The sequence below is a fragment of the Hypomesus transpacificus genome, chromosome 7 (genome assembly GCF_021917145.1).
Source record: "Hypomesus transpacificus isolate Combined female chromosome 7, fHypTra1, whole genome shotgun sequence".
Taxonomy (NCBI): Eukaryota; Metazoa; Chordata; class Actinopteri; order Osmeriformes; family Osmeridae; genus Hypomesus; species Hypomesus transpacificus.
In genome coordinates, this window is record NC_061066.1 from 7,859,260 (window position 1) to 7,876,063 (window position 16,804).

General features: G+C 44.9%; 1 protein-coding gene across 1 annotated transcript; it reads right to left on the reverse strand.

The window, feature by feature from the left end:
- Positions 1–503: 503 nt before the first annotated feature.
- LOC124469356 (sodium- and chloride-dependent GABA transporter 1-like) lies at positions 504–11,310 on the reverse strand. Its single transcript, XM_047022591.1, has 15 exons — positions 11,224–11,310; positions 9,884–10,232; positions 8,666–8,797; positions 8,322–8,422; positions 7,263–7,372; positions 6,714–6,846; positions 5,105–5,239; positions 4,818–4,921; positions 4,441–4,565; positions 3,979–4,091; positions 3,474–3,605; positions 3,074–3,176; positions 2,884–2,984; positions 1,908–2,075; positions 504–1,252 (listed from the first exon to the last, which is right to left on the reverse strand). Exons 2-15 carry the CDS (start codon positions 10,122–10,124, stop codon positions 1,154–1,156), a joined length of 1,797 nt encoding a protein of 598 aa, XP_046878547.1. The 5' UTR covers positions 10,125–10,232; positions 11,224–11,310; the 3' UTR covers positions 504–1,153.
- Positions 11,311–16,804: the final 5,494 nt, after the last annotated feature.

The following is a 16,804-nucleotide window of genomic DNA, read 5'->3' on the forward strand; positions in this document are numbered from 1 at the left end:
TCATATAAATGCACTGCTTTCAAGGCTGACATGTGGATCTCCTCTCCCCCTGCTCTGCATCACTGTGTCTCAATGTACAGAAGGAAACCAGGAGGGTGAGTTGACAGTAGGACAATGTAAGGATTACGATGCGTGTGAACTGGTCGTCGGTTCGTTAACTATCACTTCCCTCGTTTAGCTTTGAATCCCCTCTTAACCTGTCTTTGCGGTACAGTATATCAACATGCTATTAAAGATTATTTCAGTCTATTCACTACACTTGCCTCTTTTTTTCCTTTCGGTATAGTGTGTCTCTTTGGTGTCTTTCACTGTGCAAGAAAACCTCACATTTCTCCCTGTCCTTTCAAGGGTAGGAATATTCATCAAGTTTGTGTGTAATAATTTTTATTGAGCTGAAATACATTGAGAAGTACATGTTCCTAATTCTTCATCTTAACTTGAAGCACAAAACAACAAGAAAAGATTGTTTCTTCATTATCGTCTCCAACTGTTTAACATTCTCTATTTATTTTCCTCATTATGACTTTATATGATACAAAAGAAGACATTTTCGATGCTAAGATCACAAAAATATTTACAGTTCAACAAACCAGTTCAACAAAGGTGTGTAGTATGGTACAAATCATAATTTTATCACAAAAAAACTATAATTTTCAATTGGAAATGCAGTTTCCAAATCTAGCTCTACTTTCTAGGCACAGTACCTAGTGTCATATGACATTATTACCCTTCCAACAGTGCATAAACTATTTCCAAATGACACATTCAGTACAAAAAAAAGAGATTATATTCACTCACTCTTCAGGTGCAGATTTGACACATTTAAAAGGCGTTGTAATTATGATGTCATCTCCAATCACATTGACATGGAGCAGAGGTGATTTATAGAGGAGCTATAAGCAAAGAGGTTTCAAATACACATTCATATGGATTATAACTGGACAGTGCATACTGGAGGGAAAAGAACGTTCTAGTCCTTTGAGTCAACCTTTTTGGGTGACCATTCCATGTAATGTCAACATTTGATTTTAGAGGAAGTGTGTGTCAATTGTGTGGAACTGAAATACAGAGCTATACAGTTTGGCTGGTATACCATGATGCCTCACTTTATTTGAACCTGGGTCTTGATGACAGTTTCCTGCTGCTCGCTGAGCTAGACGGCTGCTTCTCCCACACTTCCTGTGTGGGAGGTCCGCCTGGTGACATCTTCCTGCCGAGCTTCCTGTTTCGAGGTGGTAATTTTGCGCCAGCGCTGTTCAGGACAAGAAGTGATTCATTTGATAAATGAAAGGTGAAGTTAAATGAAAATCGTTTAATCATCTTAATGTATGTATGTATGTAGGTAGGTAGGTAGGTAGGTAGGTAGGTAGGTAGGTAGGTAGGTAGGTATGTGGGTAGGTGGGTAGGTAGGTAGGTAGGTAGGTAGGTAGGTAGGTATGCAGGTAGGTGGGTTGGTAGGTAGGTAGGTAGGTAGGTAGGTGGGTAGGTAGGTAGGTAGGTAGGTAGGTAGGTAGGTAGGTAGGTAGGTAGGTAGGTAGGTAGGTAGGTAGGCATGCAGGTAGGTGGGTGGGTAGGTAGGTAGGTGGGTGGGTACGTAGGTAGGTGGGTAGGTAGGTAGGTAGGTAGGTATGCAGGTAGGTGGGTAGGTAGGTATGCAGGTAGGTGGGTAGGTAGGTAGGTAGGTATGTAGGTAGGTATGCAGGTAGGTGGGTAGGTAGGTGGGTGGGTACGTAGGTAGGTAGGTAGGTGGGTAGGTAGGTAGGTAGGTATGCAGGTAGGTAGGTAGGTATGTAGGTAGGTATGTGGGTAGGTGGGTGGGTAGGTAGGTAGGTAGGTATGTAGGTAGGTATGTAGGTAGGTATGTGGGTAGGTGGGTGGGTAGGTGGGTAGGTCTTTGGCGTCCTTACCTCCTTGAAGCTTCCCTTGGTCTTGCAGAACATATAGATGGCGTAGCCAGGAATCAGCATCATGGATGACAGGGACATGAACCAGCCAATCGTCTGGCCCCAGGCCGGGTACACGTACGTTCCCAGGGTTAGAGGGGTCATCTCGATAGCGCTGAAGGTAAACACCCCCTGCAAACAAAATGGGTCAGTCCACCTTCAAGTTCTCCCACAAATGGGAATTAGACAAGCTACAACCAGCGATTCAGTGCTATCTTGTCGAACGATTAATCACATGGCCCTGTGCGTGAACAAATGTATTGGTTTGCTGGCTTGGACCATCGATCCAGTTAGCGAATGATCTATTGAATTTGCAGAGTGATATTAAGTCATTCTGACAGAATAACTTTAACAGTCCATTGATAGGGCTACTCCTCTGATCTCCTCATGTTGATACCAGTGTACAAAGCCAGGGATGATTTCCCTTCAGGGGAATCACCTTACCGAGTGGCGATACAGTTTAATGATTTTTAGATCACATTTCTACTGCCACAGTACCCTGTATCTAAATCTGAGGTCGGAAAACAGAGGGGATTAGATCCATTCAGAAGAACTACCTCCTCTCATCCTGTATTTTACAGGCAAATCCTAGGGTCAGTTCCGTTTTGATTAAATTACACTTTGAGGATGTGAAAACTCGGAACCTGAACATACTCCCCTTTCCCTCATAACTGTTCTGTCTGTGTAAAAGAGATTTAGTTAATGGAGCTCAGCTCGAGTGTGTATGAGTCAGGTGGCTGAGCGGTTAGGGAATAGGGCTAGTAATCCGAAGGTTGCTAGTTCGATTCCCGGATGACTTTGTGTCCTTGGGCAAGGCACTTCATCCTACTTGCCTTGGGGAGAATGTCCCTGTACTTACTGTAAGTCGCTCTGGATAAGAGCGTCTGCTAAATGACTAAATGTAAATATATGAGGTGTGGTTTGCTGATGCTAGGCGTACCAGGCAGATTAGGGGAGTAAAGAATTTCCAGCAGAGCTTCCACCAGATACAAGGCCGGTATCCTATCATCGACTCAATGTCCCCATAGAACCTATCAGCTCCTACGAGACAGAGAGAGAACAGAGATCATATATAATAGAAATACAATGATTGTGTTTTTTTTAAAGAGAAATACCTGAGTGGTACGCACCATAAAACCAGGATATGGAGACCGTTTCAAAGAAGACAAGGAATAGCAGACACATGCCACTGGCAGAGTAGTAGTCAAACAGCTTGAAGACATACAGGCCCCCCTAGAGAAACACACGTCTTAATCACACACGGCCTAAACTGTACAGTACACGCAGCATTGTTTTTCAAACTTGTTTTCCAAAATATTTTTTCGTGAAAAAATACATATAATTTCACCCCCCCCCCCAGCTTTTTTTAACCTTTAAAAAACTTTTTTTTTTCTCCCACACACAACGCAACACAAAAGGTTTCACGTTTTTTAGAAACCTTTAATGAAAAGGTTGTAATAATAAACGTTGACACAAATAACTAAAAATACGTTTTGAATGCCAGACATTTCTCTGGTGCGGCAGACTGACCTGTGTGACGTTGGAGAAGCCGATAATGAAGGAGAAGATGCACACCACCAGGATGAAAGACTTCTTCCTCTTCCTCAGCACCATGGGGTACTCGTCCATCAGAGCTGTAATGAAACCTTCCACCGTACAGAACTGGAGCACACGACACACACACATACATACGCACATGTATACATACACACACGCACACATACACACATGTATACATACACACACACGCACATGTATACATACACACACACATACACACATGTATACATGCACACACACATACGGAAGAAAGAAGGCTTAGGATGGGGTAAGTGCAGTAAGCAGGGTTTTGGTTAGAGGAGGGGAGGGGAGGGGAGGGGAGGGGAGGGGAGGGGAGGGGAGGGGAGGGGAGGGGAGGGGAGGGGAGGGGAGGGGAGGGGAGGGGAGGGGAGGAGAGGGAGGGGAGGAGAGGGAGGGGAGGAGAGGGAGGGGAGGAGAGGGAGGGGAGGAGAGGGAGGGGAGGGGAGGTCCCTACCTGGCTGTCCAGACCCAGCATCATGAGCATGGAGAAGAAGAGGATGGCCCACAAGGAGGACATGGGCAGCTGGGTCACAGCCTGAGGGTAGGCCAGGAAAGCCAAGCCTGGCCCTGCCCACACACACACACGGACACACACACACGCACACACGGACACACACACACGGACACACGGACACACACACACGGACACACACACACTGTAAACACACCTCCCCTGCTTCACAGCAGCTCACGTTATACTCAACATTTATTTATTTACTTTTACCTTCTGTAATGACACTCACTCAAGCATTATATGCTATTCATGATTAATTATAGTTCGATCCCCTGATATTTGTTGAAAACAATATTTTGTCCCTTTACTGCAACATTGCTAAACCTGAACATTCATTCCAATAAAGCTTTTCAAATTTGAATTGGACCCAGTTTAGGTCAGTTTGGGGGCTGAGGCGTGTACCTGAGGCAGCCAGCTCCTGGACAGGCTTCTTGGTGATATAGGACATGAAGCCCACTATGGAGAAGATGACGAAGCCGGCAAACATGCTGGTGAAGGAGTTGATGCAGCACACGATAAGGGAGTCCCTGGAGCACAAACAGACAGGTTCTGACCTCCGACCTCCCTCCCCATGTGGCTGTAGGGCTCACAGGTGGGGCAGGTACAGACTCGAGGGAGCAGTCCTTCTCCCTCTCTATAAGCTCTTATCTCTGATCTGAACTAGATAACGATGACTATTTTTGATAATAGCTACTGTGTTTTATGTACTGTAGAGTGGTCCATGCGTACCGCTCCCCCCTATGGATGGATGCAGGCTGTCAGCGGAGCAAGGGGCTTACCTGTACACGTCGTTGTTAAAGGAGTTGTAGCTACCCAAGGCAATGAGAGAACCAAGACCAAGTCCATAAGAGAAGAAGATCTGGGTGGCTGCATCCAGCCAAACCTGACAACACACACTCAGGCACACACACACGCATAGACATACATGTACACACACGCACACACACACACACACACATATACACGATTCAAAGTAAGTTCGATGTTTTGTTTAGGTCTTCCTGCGTTAACACCATTATGCTCTCTCTGTGTGTGTGTGTGTGTGTGTGTGACCCTGGCTCCATACCTCAGACGTGACCAGCTTGTTGAAGTCGGGGGTGATGTAGAAGAGGATGCCCTCCTTCGCTCCAGGAAGAGTGACTCCCCGGAAGAACAGGATGAACAGCATGAAGTACGGATAGGTGGCAGAGAAGTACACAACCTGTACAGAACCACCGGAGGTGAGGAGAAGAGGAGAGGAGGTGAGGAGAGGAGAAGAGGAGGGGAGGTGAGGAGGAGAGGTGAGGAGGGGAGGGGAAGGGAGGTGAGAAAAGGAGGTGAGGAGAAGAGGAGAAGAGGAGGTGAGGAGAGGAGAAGAGGAGGTGAGAAGAGGGGTGAGGAGAGGAGGTGAGGAGAGGAGAGCGGTGAGGAGGAGAGGAGGTGAGGAGAGAGGTGAGGAGAGGAGGTGAGAAGAGCGGTGAGGAGGAGAGGAGGTGAGGAGAGAGGTTAGGAGGTGAGTAGAGTAGAGGAGGTGAGGTGAGGATTGGAGGTGAGTAGAGAGGTGAGGAGGAGAGGAGAGAGGTGAGGAGGAGAGGAGTTGAGGAGTGAGGTGAGGAGAGAGGTGAGGAGGTGAGGAGAGAGGTGAGGAGGAGAGGAGTTGAGGAGTGAGGTGAGGTGAGGAGGTGAGGAGGAGAGGAGAGAAGTGAGGAGGAGAGGAGTTGAGGAGAGAGGTGAGGAGGTGAGGAGAAGAGATGAGGAGAGAGATGAAGAGGTGAGGAGGTGAGGAGAGAGGTGAGGAGGAGTGGCGGTGAGGAGGCCAAAGTTGAGTTGACAAGGTTCATGTAAGTGTTCATTTGTGTACAGTTGTGGGTATGTTGTGCATCAGCGTGTGTTTGTGCGTACATGCCGCATGTACACGTGTGTAGACCAGAGTACATTATGGTGCACTGCATGCAGGATTTGAGTGTATAAATACAACTTAAAGATACACCAATGTGTGAAAAAAGTCAAATTGTGTGGAAGACTGGAGGCTTCCATGGTGGGTAAGCATTCTGACACACTAGCTTCTGTCTCTGCCTTGTCATCCGAACATCTAGACAGAGCTTTTGGAATGTGAGATAGCTCTTTGTAGGATAATGATTCTATTTAATTGGTAATGCCTATCAAAAACATGGCCATGAGAGAAATTCATTTTTCCACTTTCTGCAGCTCACATTAAAACCCAATCACGCATGGCTGGGAGTGTATAGATTTAGCTCATTTATATTCTTTGAATAACGTTAGCTTTATTTCGAAGCTGTCTGATTCCATAGTGTCGGCAGATGGATTACATTGTGTCTCTTTCCTCATTGTACCAGCTGTGAAAGAGTTTAAATTACAGTTTAACAACATTTTCCTCCATCAGATCTGTGCATAGAGAGACATCAGAAAGACAGATAAAAGTAAGAAATTAAGAAGTGACAGAAGGAGAAAGTGGAGAAGAAGAAGAAGAAGATGATGTTGTTGACAGGTGAGAGAAAGAGACAGGACGTACGTGTGTGTGGTTCAGAGGCACAGGACTCACTACACATGAATAGGACCTGTTCCCAACCACATTTGAAAACAAACCTGCGCCCTGATGTGTGAGTGTGTGTGTGTGTGTGAGCGTGTGTATGTATGTGTGTGTGTGTGTGTGTGTGAGAGCCAGACAGACTGACCTTGCCTGTCCACTCCACTCCTTTCCAGATGGAGAAGTAGACGAGGACCCAGGCCAGGGCGAGAGTCCCGACCAGGGGCCATCTCAGCTCCCCTGGCTCTTCCAGACCTCCAGACATCTGGTGCATGTTACGCCTACACACACACACACACAGTTTTTTTTCCAAAGATCCATGATTTTTGACCTTTGTCAAATTGATAGATTTTTGAGTTTAGCATTATTGGATAGAGATAGTTGAGCTAGACAGAAAACCTGGGGGATAGAGAGGGGGAGACATGCGGAAATGGCCCCCGAGCCGGATTCGAACCCGGGTCGCTGCTTGTACGGTACCCGCCCAACCCGGTGAGCTATCGGGGAACCCACCAACCCAAACACTAACCCAAACACCAACCCAAACACTAACCCAAACACTAACCCAAACACCGGCTTTGTTCAAATGGACTGCACCTACTCAGTCTCACGCACCAACCCAGGAGTCTCTCTGACGGGTCACTCTCACACGTGGTAACTAAAACACTGAGTGGCAGTGTGATGCAGCCGGCCTACTTACTCCCAGAACTCAGTGACTGCGCTGGTGAGGTTGGTGGTGTCAGTCAGACTATAGTTGCAGAAGCATTTCTCTGTATTCCAGGGGTTGTCACAACTCTGCCAAGGCAACTCCTACGTTTGTAAAGAGAAGGATGAAAAAAGAGGAGAGCTGGAGAGATGGCAGGTATGTGATTGATGATTGAATTAATCCTTTTTCATTGTAAACCACAATTTAGTAAACAATGCAATAAACCAAGCTCACAAACAGACTCTTTCACGAACCGGTCTCGAAGAAAGGGGACAAAAAGCAAATATTTGAGGGACTCAACATCTCCAAAATGCCCCAAAATGAAACATCTGACTCTAAAGGAGACCGCCCTGGCTCCTGTAATTCAGTCGAGTCACCATATTACTTTACACAAAAGGCTGAGAGACACTCATTATATCTGCAGAGTCTTTAAACTCCTGCCACCAGCATTCCAGACTAGACACTTTCACAAAGAGCAGGGCGCGGGTGTGAGGAGACAGTCGAAGAACCGGGAGGCAGAGAGACGAAGAACCGGGAGGCAGAGAGACGTCTTTGAATCAGGGAAATTAGCCAGTCAAGCGCAAGCGAGTTATTCAACTTTGGCGAGAAAGTGAAGCAAGTCAGTTATAAAACTGCATTTAATGAAACTGCACTCTCAAGGTCAACTTACAGTGAATGAAGGAAGTCTGATCTGAATAGCTAGACAGCAGATGAGAGATGTGGTATATCTATGCGACTTTTCTGTGTGGCAGTGATAACTACAGGAATGAAGGATGAACAGAAGTGGGCAAAGATTCAGTTTCTTTCTTGTAATTTATATAACTAAACTGCAATAGCATATCCCCAGGGGTTTAGCTGTGGGCAAGTCAGAGGTGTCCTAAAGGCTAACCTAAATCAAGCAGAGATGTGACACCTGACCTTCCTCTGAAATAATCCCTTGTAGAAATCGATTTGGATGCAGTGCATTGTTGATCATGCTGAGCCTGAATCATCCACACATTAAAGCTGTAGCGTACCGATTTGAAGGAGTTGAACATTAAAGCTGTAGCGTACCGATTTGAAGGAGCTGAACAGGTAGTAGAGGGCCCAGGCGATGATGATGATGTAATAGATATTGAGCCAGAAGGAGATGACCACGGATGCCAGGCCAACGCCTTGAGATGACAAGAAGAGGCTTTGTTACTGTCAACATCATTCCACCATTTTCTGTGCTATTGTATTATGCTCCATTCAACTCTAAAAATGTTGTTTTAGGAGTATAGAATGCAACCATAGCTGTGTTCCACCCAGACCCAGGAGTCTGTACATTAAAGATTTGTGTGAGTGTGTGTATGTGTGTGTGTGAGTGCGTGCATGTGTGTGTGTGTGTAGGGGCATAGAACATCTCTTGACGTCACCTTTCATCATCGGCAGGAGTTTCCACACCCCCAGACCCCCCACCGAGGTGAACTGACCCAGCGACGTCTCCAGCAGGAAGAGAGGGATCCCAGCAAACACCAGGGTCAGGAAGTAGGGGATGAGGAAGGCCCCTGTCACATGACCAGAAGTGGACATGACAAACCAGGAAGTAAGCAATACTACACCGTTTAGACTCTCCACAGAACTTCCTCTAAGGTGAAATACGTTTTGTTATCGACCTGGGGAATATATTTTTGCACGAATGGGTGTTAGATACGGTTTAGTGTCCCACAAATTCACAAGCACACACACATACATACACACACACACACACTCTCACACACACCATGCCAACTGCAACTAATGAGTGAGCAATCCACTGGCAGACTCTCCCACCCACTTTTTAGAAAATCAATAACGTTCCTCACAGATAAGCTATGATCTCCCATGGCACGAGGTGGATATTAATACTCATAATTAACACACTCGGAAATAAGACTTTGTGAGTGTTTTCTGGGATGTATCTAGTCCTCATAAAAAATGTAAAAGACTATGTGCTCAATAACAGAGAGAGTGACACTAATACATAAACATGAACCAGCTTTGAGTGCTTCTTATTAAATATGCATATTGTAAAATGGGAATTTCAACAGCAAGCTCATGATTAACACATGAAGGTCAGTAACTAAAAATCTGTGTTGCTGTAGTTTAACTGCCATAATAGTTGATTTTTAATTTGCTTACTCAAGGTTTCATAAGTCTATAAAACAGAACAGTAAGCAGTAATACAAAATCTTAACGTGTAACAAAGTCTGTTTAAATGATGAAGAACTGCCTTGTCAACAACAATGTATTTATCAGTATATCCGGACATATGTTATATTCAATCAATGTATTTAAAATATAGGATGTTCTTGGAGTGGATCTTCCAGTCTGCACAGAAACTCAGTGATAATCAGCAAGCTACATTACAGCCTTAAATGTATATAAAGTTTGGTAAAGTGGACAAAAGTGTGTAAAAAAAAAACGTTAAAAAATCTAAAACGATTTATTCCTTTGTTACTTTACTGCTTCTCTAACTGAATCTAGTCAGCCACCATGCGTCTATCATTTAGTTAGACTGCTAATTCCACACAAATTGACTTGACTTGAAGATCCACATCCCCCCCTTTAATCTTCAGCGACTGTGAAAACGACGGCCATCTTGGCTCTCTTACCCCCTCCGTTCTTCCCGCACAAGTAAGGGAACCTCCACACATTCCCCAGCCCGATGGCGTAGCCCACGCACGACAACAGGAAGTCAAACTTCCCCTTCCAGCTCCCTCGATCTGGCGGCTCCTCCTTCTTGTTCTCTTCGTCTCCGAGGGCGGCCGAGTGGTTGAGATCCTCGAAGGGGAGCGCTTGTTTCGTCTCTGTGGGGGAGTTCAGCTCCACCGTGCTCCGGCTTGTCTTCCCCATGCTCTGGCCCTGGTCCTGGCCCGCGGCCCTCCTAGGTTAACCCACTCGCTCCTCACAGTCTCCTCTGGTCCGCTTCCAGCCAATCGGTGGTTGAGTTTGCGTGGGACTCTGAAAGGCAAAGATTTGAATGTTGGTTTTCATTCACCTCTGATCATTGTTGTGGTGATTAAGGTGATACTTAAGGAAAATGGTTGTGGGTGGACTGGAGAATAATTGCACAGTTCTGAAACGATAAACTAATAAATATTAGGAAATATGTATATATGTGGTTTACATACGTACAAGCTCTTTGAGGAACCTAATCAGTAGATCAACTATGTCAATAGATTTGTGGCATTATAGAAGAAAAACAAAGTTCAAGCACATCAGCCACATACTGTACAGCTAGCTACCATTTTTATATTCTCAAGAAAGAACAGATATACACTGGTGCTTTGCCAAATGCTTTCTCAACTTTAAAATTTCAATCAGGGCTGTATTCATGTAAAAGACTTACACTACATTTTTGTTTTAAATGTGTTTTCTGGAGTCCGTTTTCAATTTTGAAAAATTTAGAAAGAAGCCATTGTTTGCCACTCTGCACATACATTTTTTCACTTTGGACACTTTCCTTTACTTTTGAAAAGGCAACATTGTGAGCTCGATAGCAATTTGTCTGATGGACAAAGGAGTCCTTTGAAAAATGTTCCCTCTTTAAAAATGAGGCATTATTTCTGTCTTTGTTTTTCTAAGGGTTTGTACGGACACCCTGTTGGCAAAATGAATGGTTGAATTATTCTCCCGTTTGAAAATCTTTGATCCACATTGGACACAAACTAATTTACACCACTCAAAGAGCTGTAGAAAACAAAGGTCAATGGTTCTCTACACTAAATGGAAAAATTATCCATTTACAGTCATCCCCAGACAATCAATGACCACTGTGGCATTAAAAAACTAGCGAAGCTAGTGTTCTTCAGCACATTAGACATACAGTACAGTATAATAAAGTGACCTTCATCAATTGGATAGTACACTGCTTTTAGGACAGAAAGCTCAATTCCACACAACTCAAATGCCAGTCATGAAAAAGCATTAGAAGGAGATTTCACATCTCTACCTTTAAGGTGTATCCCAGTGTCCCTCGTCCGGTGGTTGGAGTCTACTGCTGGGCCATGAACGAGCTAACACATCCACCAGCTAGACGATCCTTCTCTCCTCAACACGAAGAGCTGTCACCCAGAAGGCCACAACCACAGGGACTGCCACACTGTGCCCACTGCTGGGAAAAAAACTTTTTTTCTTTTCTTTTTTGTTTTTTTTTTAATAAATATCTATCTGCCGGTGACTCTTCCTCTGGTGAAACTGCAGCTGGTATTGACTAGCTGGTATTGAGTGTCAGTTAATAAACTTCGACCTGTTATCTGGTTGGATTATTGCTCTGTCCTGCTTAGGCCCAGGGGCAAGGAGGATGCTGTCAATCACACAGTTCCGGTGGGGTGGCGTGTGTGTGTCTGTGTGTGTGTGTGTGTGTGCGTGTAAGCATTTGTGCGTTTCCATATTTCATGTGAGTGTATGTGTGGTGTAATTTTCAGATGGTCTGCTCTTGCCAGTGTGGTTGCCAGTGTTGTTGCCATGGGATACCGCACCAGAGGAGAGCTTACACTGAGCAGGGAGAGACCTTGTGGAGTTAGGAGAATGAAGCAGGCTATGATCTCTGGCAAAAGGCCTAGAAATGTAGGAACCACAGCAGAGCCAGTCTCACACAGTCCAGAGTGGCCATGTTTGTCATTTATTCAGATCATACCTCTATAATCACACTGTTAAACAGCAGTCCAAAACACAAACTGTAGGAAACCCTGAACACCAACGTAAAAAAAGCTTTAAAAAAAAACCTAAGTGATTTCTGACTAACTAGCCAGCTAGAAAATACTTTCTAAAATGGCCTCCTGGATGTTGGTGATTGTGGGTGAGAGTGGAAATATGAGCGCTTGTGTGTGTGTGTTGAGAGTGTGTGTACGTGCGCGTGTGTGTTGAGAGTGTGAGTTTGTGTGTGTGTTGAGAGTGTGAGTTTGTGTTTGTGTTGAGAGAGTGTTTGTGTGTGTGTAACACAGTAGCATATGTCAGGCATCTCAATGCTGGAGCTTGGCCTCTGTCTCCAGGCAAACAGTCCTGCCTTCTGCTGAGCCTCTCTTCCTGCTGCCAGACGGACCAGTGCACCCAGCACTGGAGGCATACACATCTCCTGCTCTCTCTCTCTCTGTGTCTGTCTGTGTCTCTCTGTCTCTCTGTCTCTCTGTCTCTCTGTCTCTCTCTCTCTCTCTCTCTCTCTCTCTCTCTCTCTCTCTCTCTCTCTCTCTCTCTCTCTCTCTCTCTCTCTCTCTCTCTCTCTGTGTCTGTCTGTGTCTCTCTGTCTCTCTCTCTCTCTCTCTCTCTCTCTCTCTCTCTCTCTGTGTCTCTCTGTGTCTCTCACGCTCTCTGTGTCTCTCTGTGTCTCTCTGTCTCTCTCTCTTTCTCTCTCTGTGTCTCTCTGTCTCTCCCTCTCTCTCTCTCTTTCTCCCTCTCTCTGTCTTTCTCTTACTGTGTCTCTTTCTCCCTCTCTGTCTTTCTATCGCTCTCTCTTTCTCTCCCTGTCTCTCTTTTTCCCTCCCTTTCCCCCTCTCTCTCTCTCTCTCTCTCTCTCTCTCTCTCTCTCTCTCTCTCTCTCTCTCTCTCTCTCTGTGTCTCTCTCTCTCTCCTACACACACACAACAGTGAAAGAATCCAAATATTCTTGAATCCAGGGCTGCTCTTACTGTAAAGTGTCTCTCTTTACATGTCTCTCCAGTTTCTTCCAAATACACAAGAAGGAGGAGAAGGAGAGCAGGATTTCCTAAACTGCCATTTTGCCTTCAGTAATGTAAAACCTGTAAAGTAAAACCTGCTTATACGCTTTCACATTACAGTTGGTAAATCATCCTTGTTGGTCTACACTGTTTCTGTGATGCTTTTTTTATTGATACGTGATTATTTCAATTTGCTACAATAATGGTTCCTTTTTTGTTTTTACCCATGTCAAAAGGAAAACAATTTCTTAATTCTTCTATTTCAACAAAATGTAAGCTTTGAGAGATGCAGATATCATCTCCACCCTCGTCAATATCTACTTCCCCTTCCGAATTATGGAAGCCAATTAGAGACTAATTAACTCTGCGACAAAAGCCTTGGGTGTTGACAAGCGCTCCGATGCCTGTTTGTCCAGGGGGTTCTTTGAAAAAGGAGATTAAAATCATATTAGAAACGTAATTACACGCACACGGCAAGCCTTTCTTGTCAACAGCCAGTCCGAGGTCGTTTGCCAGTTTTGTCATTCAAGGGGGTCGACTCTGACGGCTAGCAGAATTGGAATTGTCAGAGCTGGTTTACGTCAATGTTTACTTTGGCCCCAGATTATTATCATTACATTGCGAGTTCCTCAGAGAATACCAAATTAAACAAATAAAATTGAACGAAAAGAAAGAAAGAGAAATGAAAAGAATGTTTGCCTTGAGAGACCAGTGCCGAAACTCGAACAATGGCACTAAAGTAAGGCTTGATTATTTGGTCGGACACAGCTTACTTTTTATCAAGTTGAACGAGTTGTATTAGTGTTGTGCCTAGCTCTACTTTGTTCAGGTAATCGATCGTTCCGATGTTTTTCTGAAGAGGGATTTCTAAAGCCCACCCAGATGGATTTGCAGTTATTGAACATGAGTAGTAAACAACACACAAAGGAGTTATCAGACGCAAACTATTACAGTCCAAGACGGAAATAAGAATTTTTTGCTATTATCTCCCTTTTAAAACGCACGTAGAACAGACAGTTAAATAGAAGACATGGCATTGTGGCATCCATATGACCTTGGATCCATTCTGGGTCACACCTATCTGTACCATGAATCAATTCCTAGTTCAATGCATGGCTAAGTTCTGCTGTAGGCGATTTGCTTACAGTAACATGGTTACTATTTGATTAGGTATTACAGGGGACAAAAAGGTAGACAAAATAACAAATGATTACTGAGCTGTATGTCAGGTACAGAAACTGAATGTGCTTGTGACGGAGAGAGAGAGACACAGAGAAAGAGAGAGAAAGAGAGAGAGCAAGAGAGAGAGAGGGGAATTTCATTTACAGTTTGTCTGATGTATGGTCCACATGGGACGTCACTGGGCTGTCATCACGACTTATACCTCTCTCAGGATCAATATCCTCAGCCCTCAATCACTCTGCTCTTCTAACCCTGAGTCATGACCAATCACCCAGTGTTAACGTCTGCTTGTGCTTTGCTCAAATATTCTCAAAGTCCTCAGCATGATAAAAACCCTGATGAAACCTTGTCCATTTAATACGTACACACACGCAGCCTTCACCGCCCTCCCCTAATGGATAGTCTCGGCATGATAGCAACAGAGAAGGCTGTTCTGCATTACCAGTCCATACGCGGAGCTGAAAACCTTGTTCCCAGATTTAATCACATGCATTTCAGCCCGACAACGTGAAGTCGGAAAAGCTCTTGTTTTTTCAAACGTTCTACCTCCCCCCCTCATCCCCTCTCTCCCTCAATCCTCGTGTGATGTTTCCCGCTGAGCTCAGCAAACAGACCTCGGCCCCATTAGTGTTTGATGAAGATGTACGGGGAGCAGGGCAGAGGGGACAGCTGGGGACTGTACAGAGTGATGCATGTCCACCTGAGGCCTCTGCTGCATCCCAAATGAGAGCTCTCTCTCTGGGGGCCGGGGCGGAAGGTGACCCCTGGAAGTTTGTAGCGTTTCGTGCTAACGAGAAAGAGTGAAATGAAACGAGGCCTGGCCGATTTGGCGTTTGTTGTGAAGACGGTACGTGCAGGGCGCGTTCTGTTGTGTCGATCGGAGAGTTTCTATGAGGGCCGAGGGGCGTTTGGAGCGTACTAGGGCTGAAGGTGCTCTGATGCTCCATGGAGGTTTCAGTGGGATGTTCATAGAGCTTCTGAAGTTATGTCTCAGGGATGGGAGGAGTTTCCGTGTGAGAGAGACCAGTTTATCACTCACATTCTCTCTGGAATCTCTGTCACCAGTTGAAACAACAGTCAGATTATGTTCTATACAGTTGGAGTATACAGAACGTACATGCAGGCCACACGCACAGTATACACACATATACTGTACTACATAATACATAGATGTACTGTCCACAAATTCAACAAGGCCTTCAATCAGAAGAACTGTTCAGGTCTTTGTGGTCATCCCAACTGCTCTACTGTGGGATGATCAGTTATATAGATCATCTGATGTCTTCGCGTAGAAGGTCGGGGGAAAATAATCACAAACATTGTGTGATATTCATCATTTGCTATGTTTCTGGGGGGAGGGGTTTCTGATCCATGCAGCTGTTGGCCTGTATAAATAAACCCTTGAAACTTGGCCTATTAAGATGAGTTTGGATGAGATGGAAGGACAGCAGCCGCTGCGGTGTGGGCATGGAGTCCAGGGAGAGCTGGTCAGCTGGACATGGTAATGAGGTCAGACCATGTGCTGCTGACTGATGAACGTTATGGAAGCAGTTCCACGTGAATGTGTGTGTATATTTGATTGTGTCTGTGTGTGTGTGTGTGTATGTGTCTGTGTGTGTGTGTACAGTGTACGTATATACACCCTGTATCTTGATGACAGTGAAGGATGATGTTGAGCAGAGCCTGTCTATAATTAGCACTCTGTGGCCTGGTCACAATGTCAATAATTCCCCAACCAGTTCACAATTACCACCCGGCTACTACAGGGAATGAGCTGCAGTTTGATTCATTATGCACCTTCGATACATACATCATAGAACTGTATAAATAATGCGAAGGGATAAAAAGATCAAATCCAGATGCCTCTGGTCTCCTTATTTGAGAGTTATTAAGTCTGCAGTTCTCAGCAGAGCTAACCTGCAACGCACTTAAGCAACATGCAATTACATGCCATCATCTATTTTGCCCCTGTTACATCATACCTGTAGTTATAGATAATTGTGACTATTATCATAGTAATTATTGTTATGACTTTGTCATGTACTACTCAACATTTGATCACATGGGTGTGTTGATGGTTTTCATCATGTGTGAGGAAGAGCTTGTGTGGCTAAACGCTATTTTCTCTCCGTCTTCAATACGTATTCAGTATTCAAATTCCACAGGGAACTTACAACTCTTACAAGGCAGTTTCCGGAATATTTTACAGTACTTTCTATTACGACAAGGTATACATATGTCTTGGGAGCTCAGTCTGTTGATAATTCTGACAAGCTTAAACCTGAATATATTTGTGTCCAATCAAGGACCCAGGCAGATCTGGCAGCTCCAGAACCCGACAGCTGTTTTGTAAGAGTCTGTAAAAGTGAAAAGTCTGCTGTTCTTGCTGCTAACAGTTTTCTGCTCGATCTGTTGTCCTGGCGTTCGTCAGTCCTTCTCAGGGACAACAGATCTGTGAGTGAAGTGGGTGAACATGTAACAGCCTGTCAGTGTGGATGGTCAGATAATTACAGAGAGAGACATAAAGGTTATTGCTCTTGCGGCCCCTTGTTCTATAGTTCCCAGCCTGAGGCTTGTGGGGGCCGCAACACTAGCCAATGTACACACATCAATATGCAAATATGGGGGGGTTTGACCTCAAAGAACCCCCCTCGCTTGTGCCTTCTCTCTTTCCTAACTGGCCCGTTTTGCTAT

Coding starts and splice junctions, on each gene's coding strand:
- LOC124469356 (XM_047022591.1), bottom strand. CDS start 10,124: ATGGGGAAGACAAGCCGGAGCACGGTGGAGCTGAACTCCCCCACAGAG. Junction 3,606..3,978: donor TGCTGGGTCTGGACAGCCAG/GTAGGGACCTCC, acceptor CGTGTGCTCCAG/TTCTGTACGGTGGAAGGTTT. Junction 2,985..3,073: donor CTCCATATCCTGGTTTTATG/GTGCGTACCACT, acceptor TCTGTCTCGTAG/GAGCTGATAGGTTCTATGGG.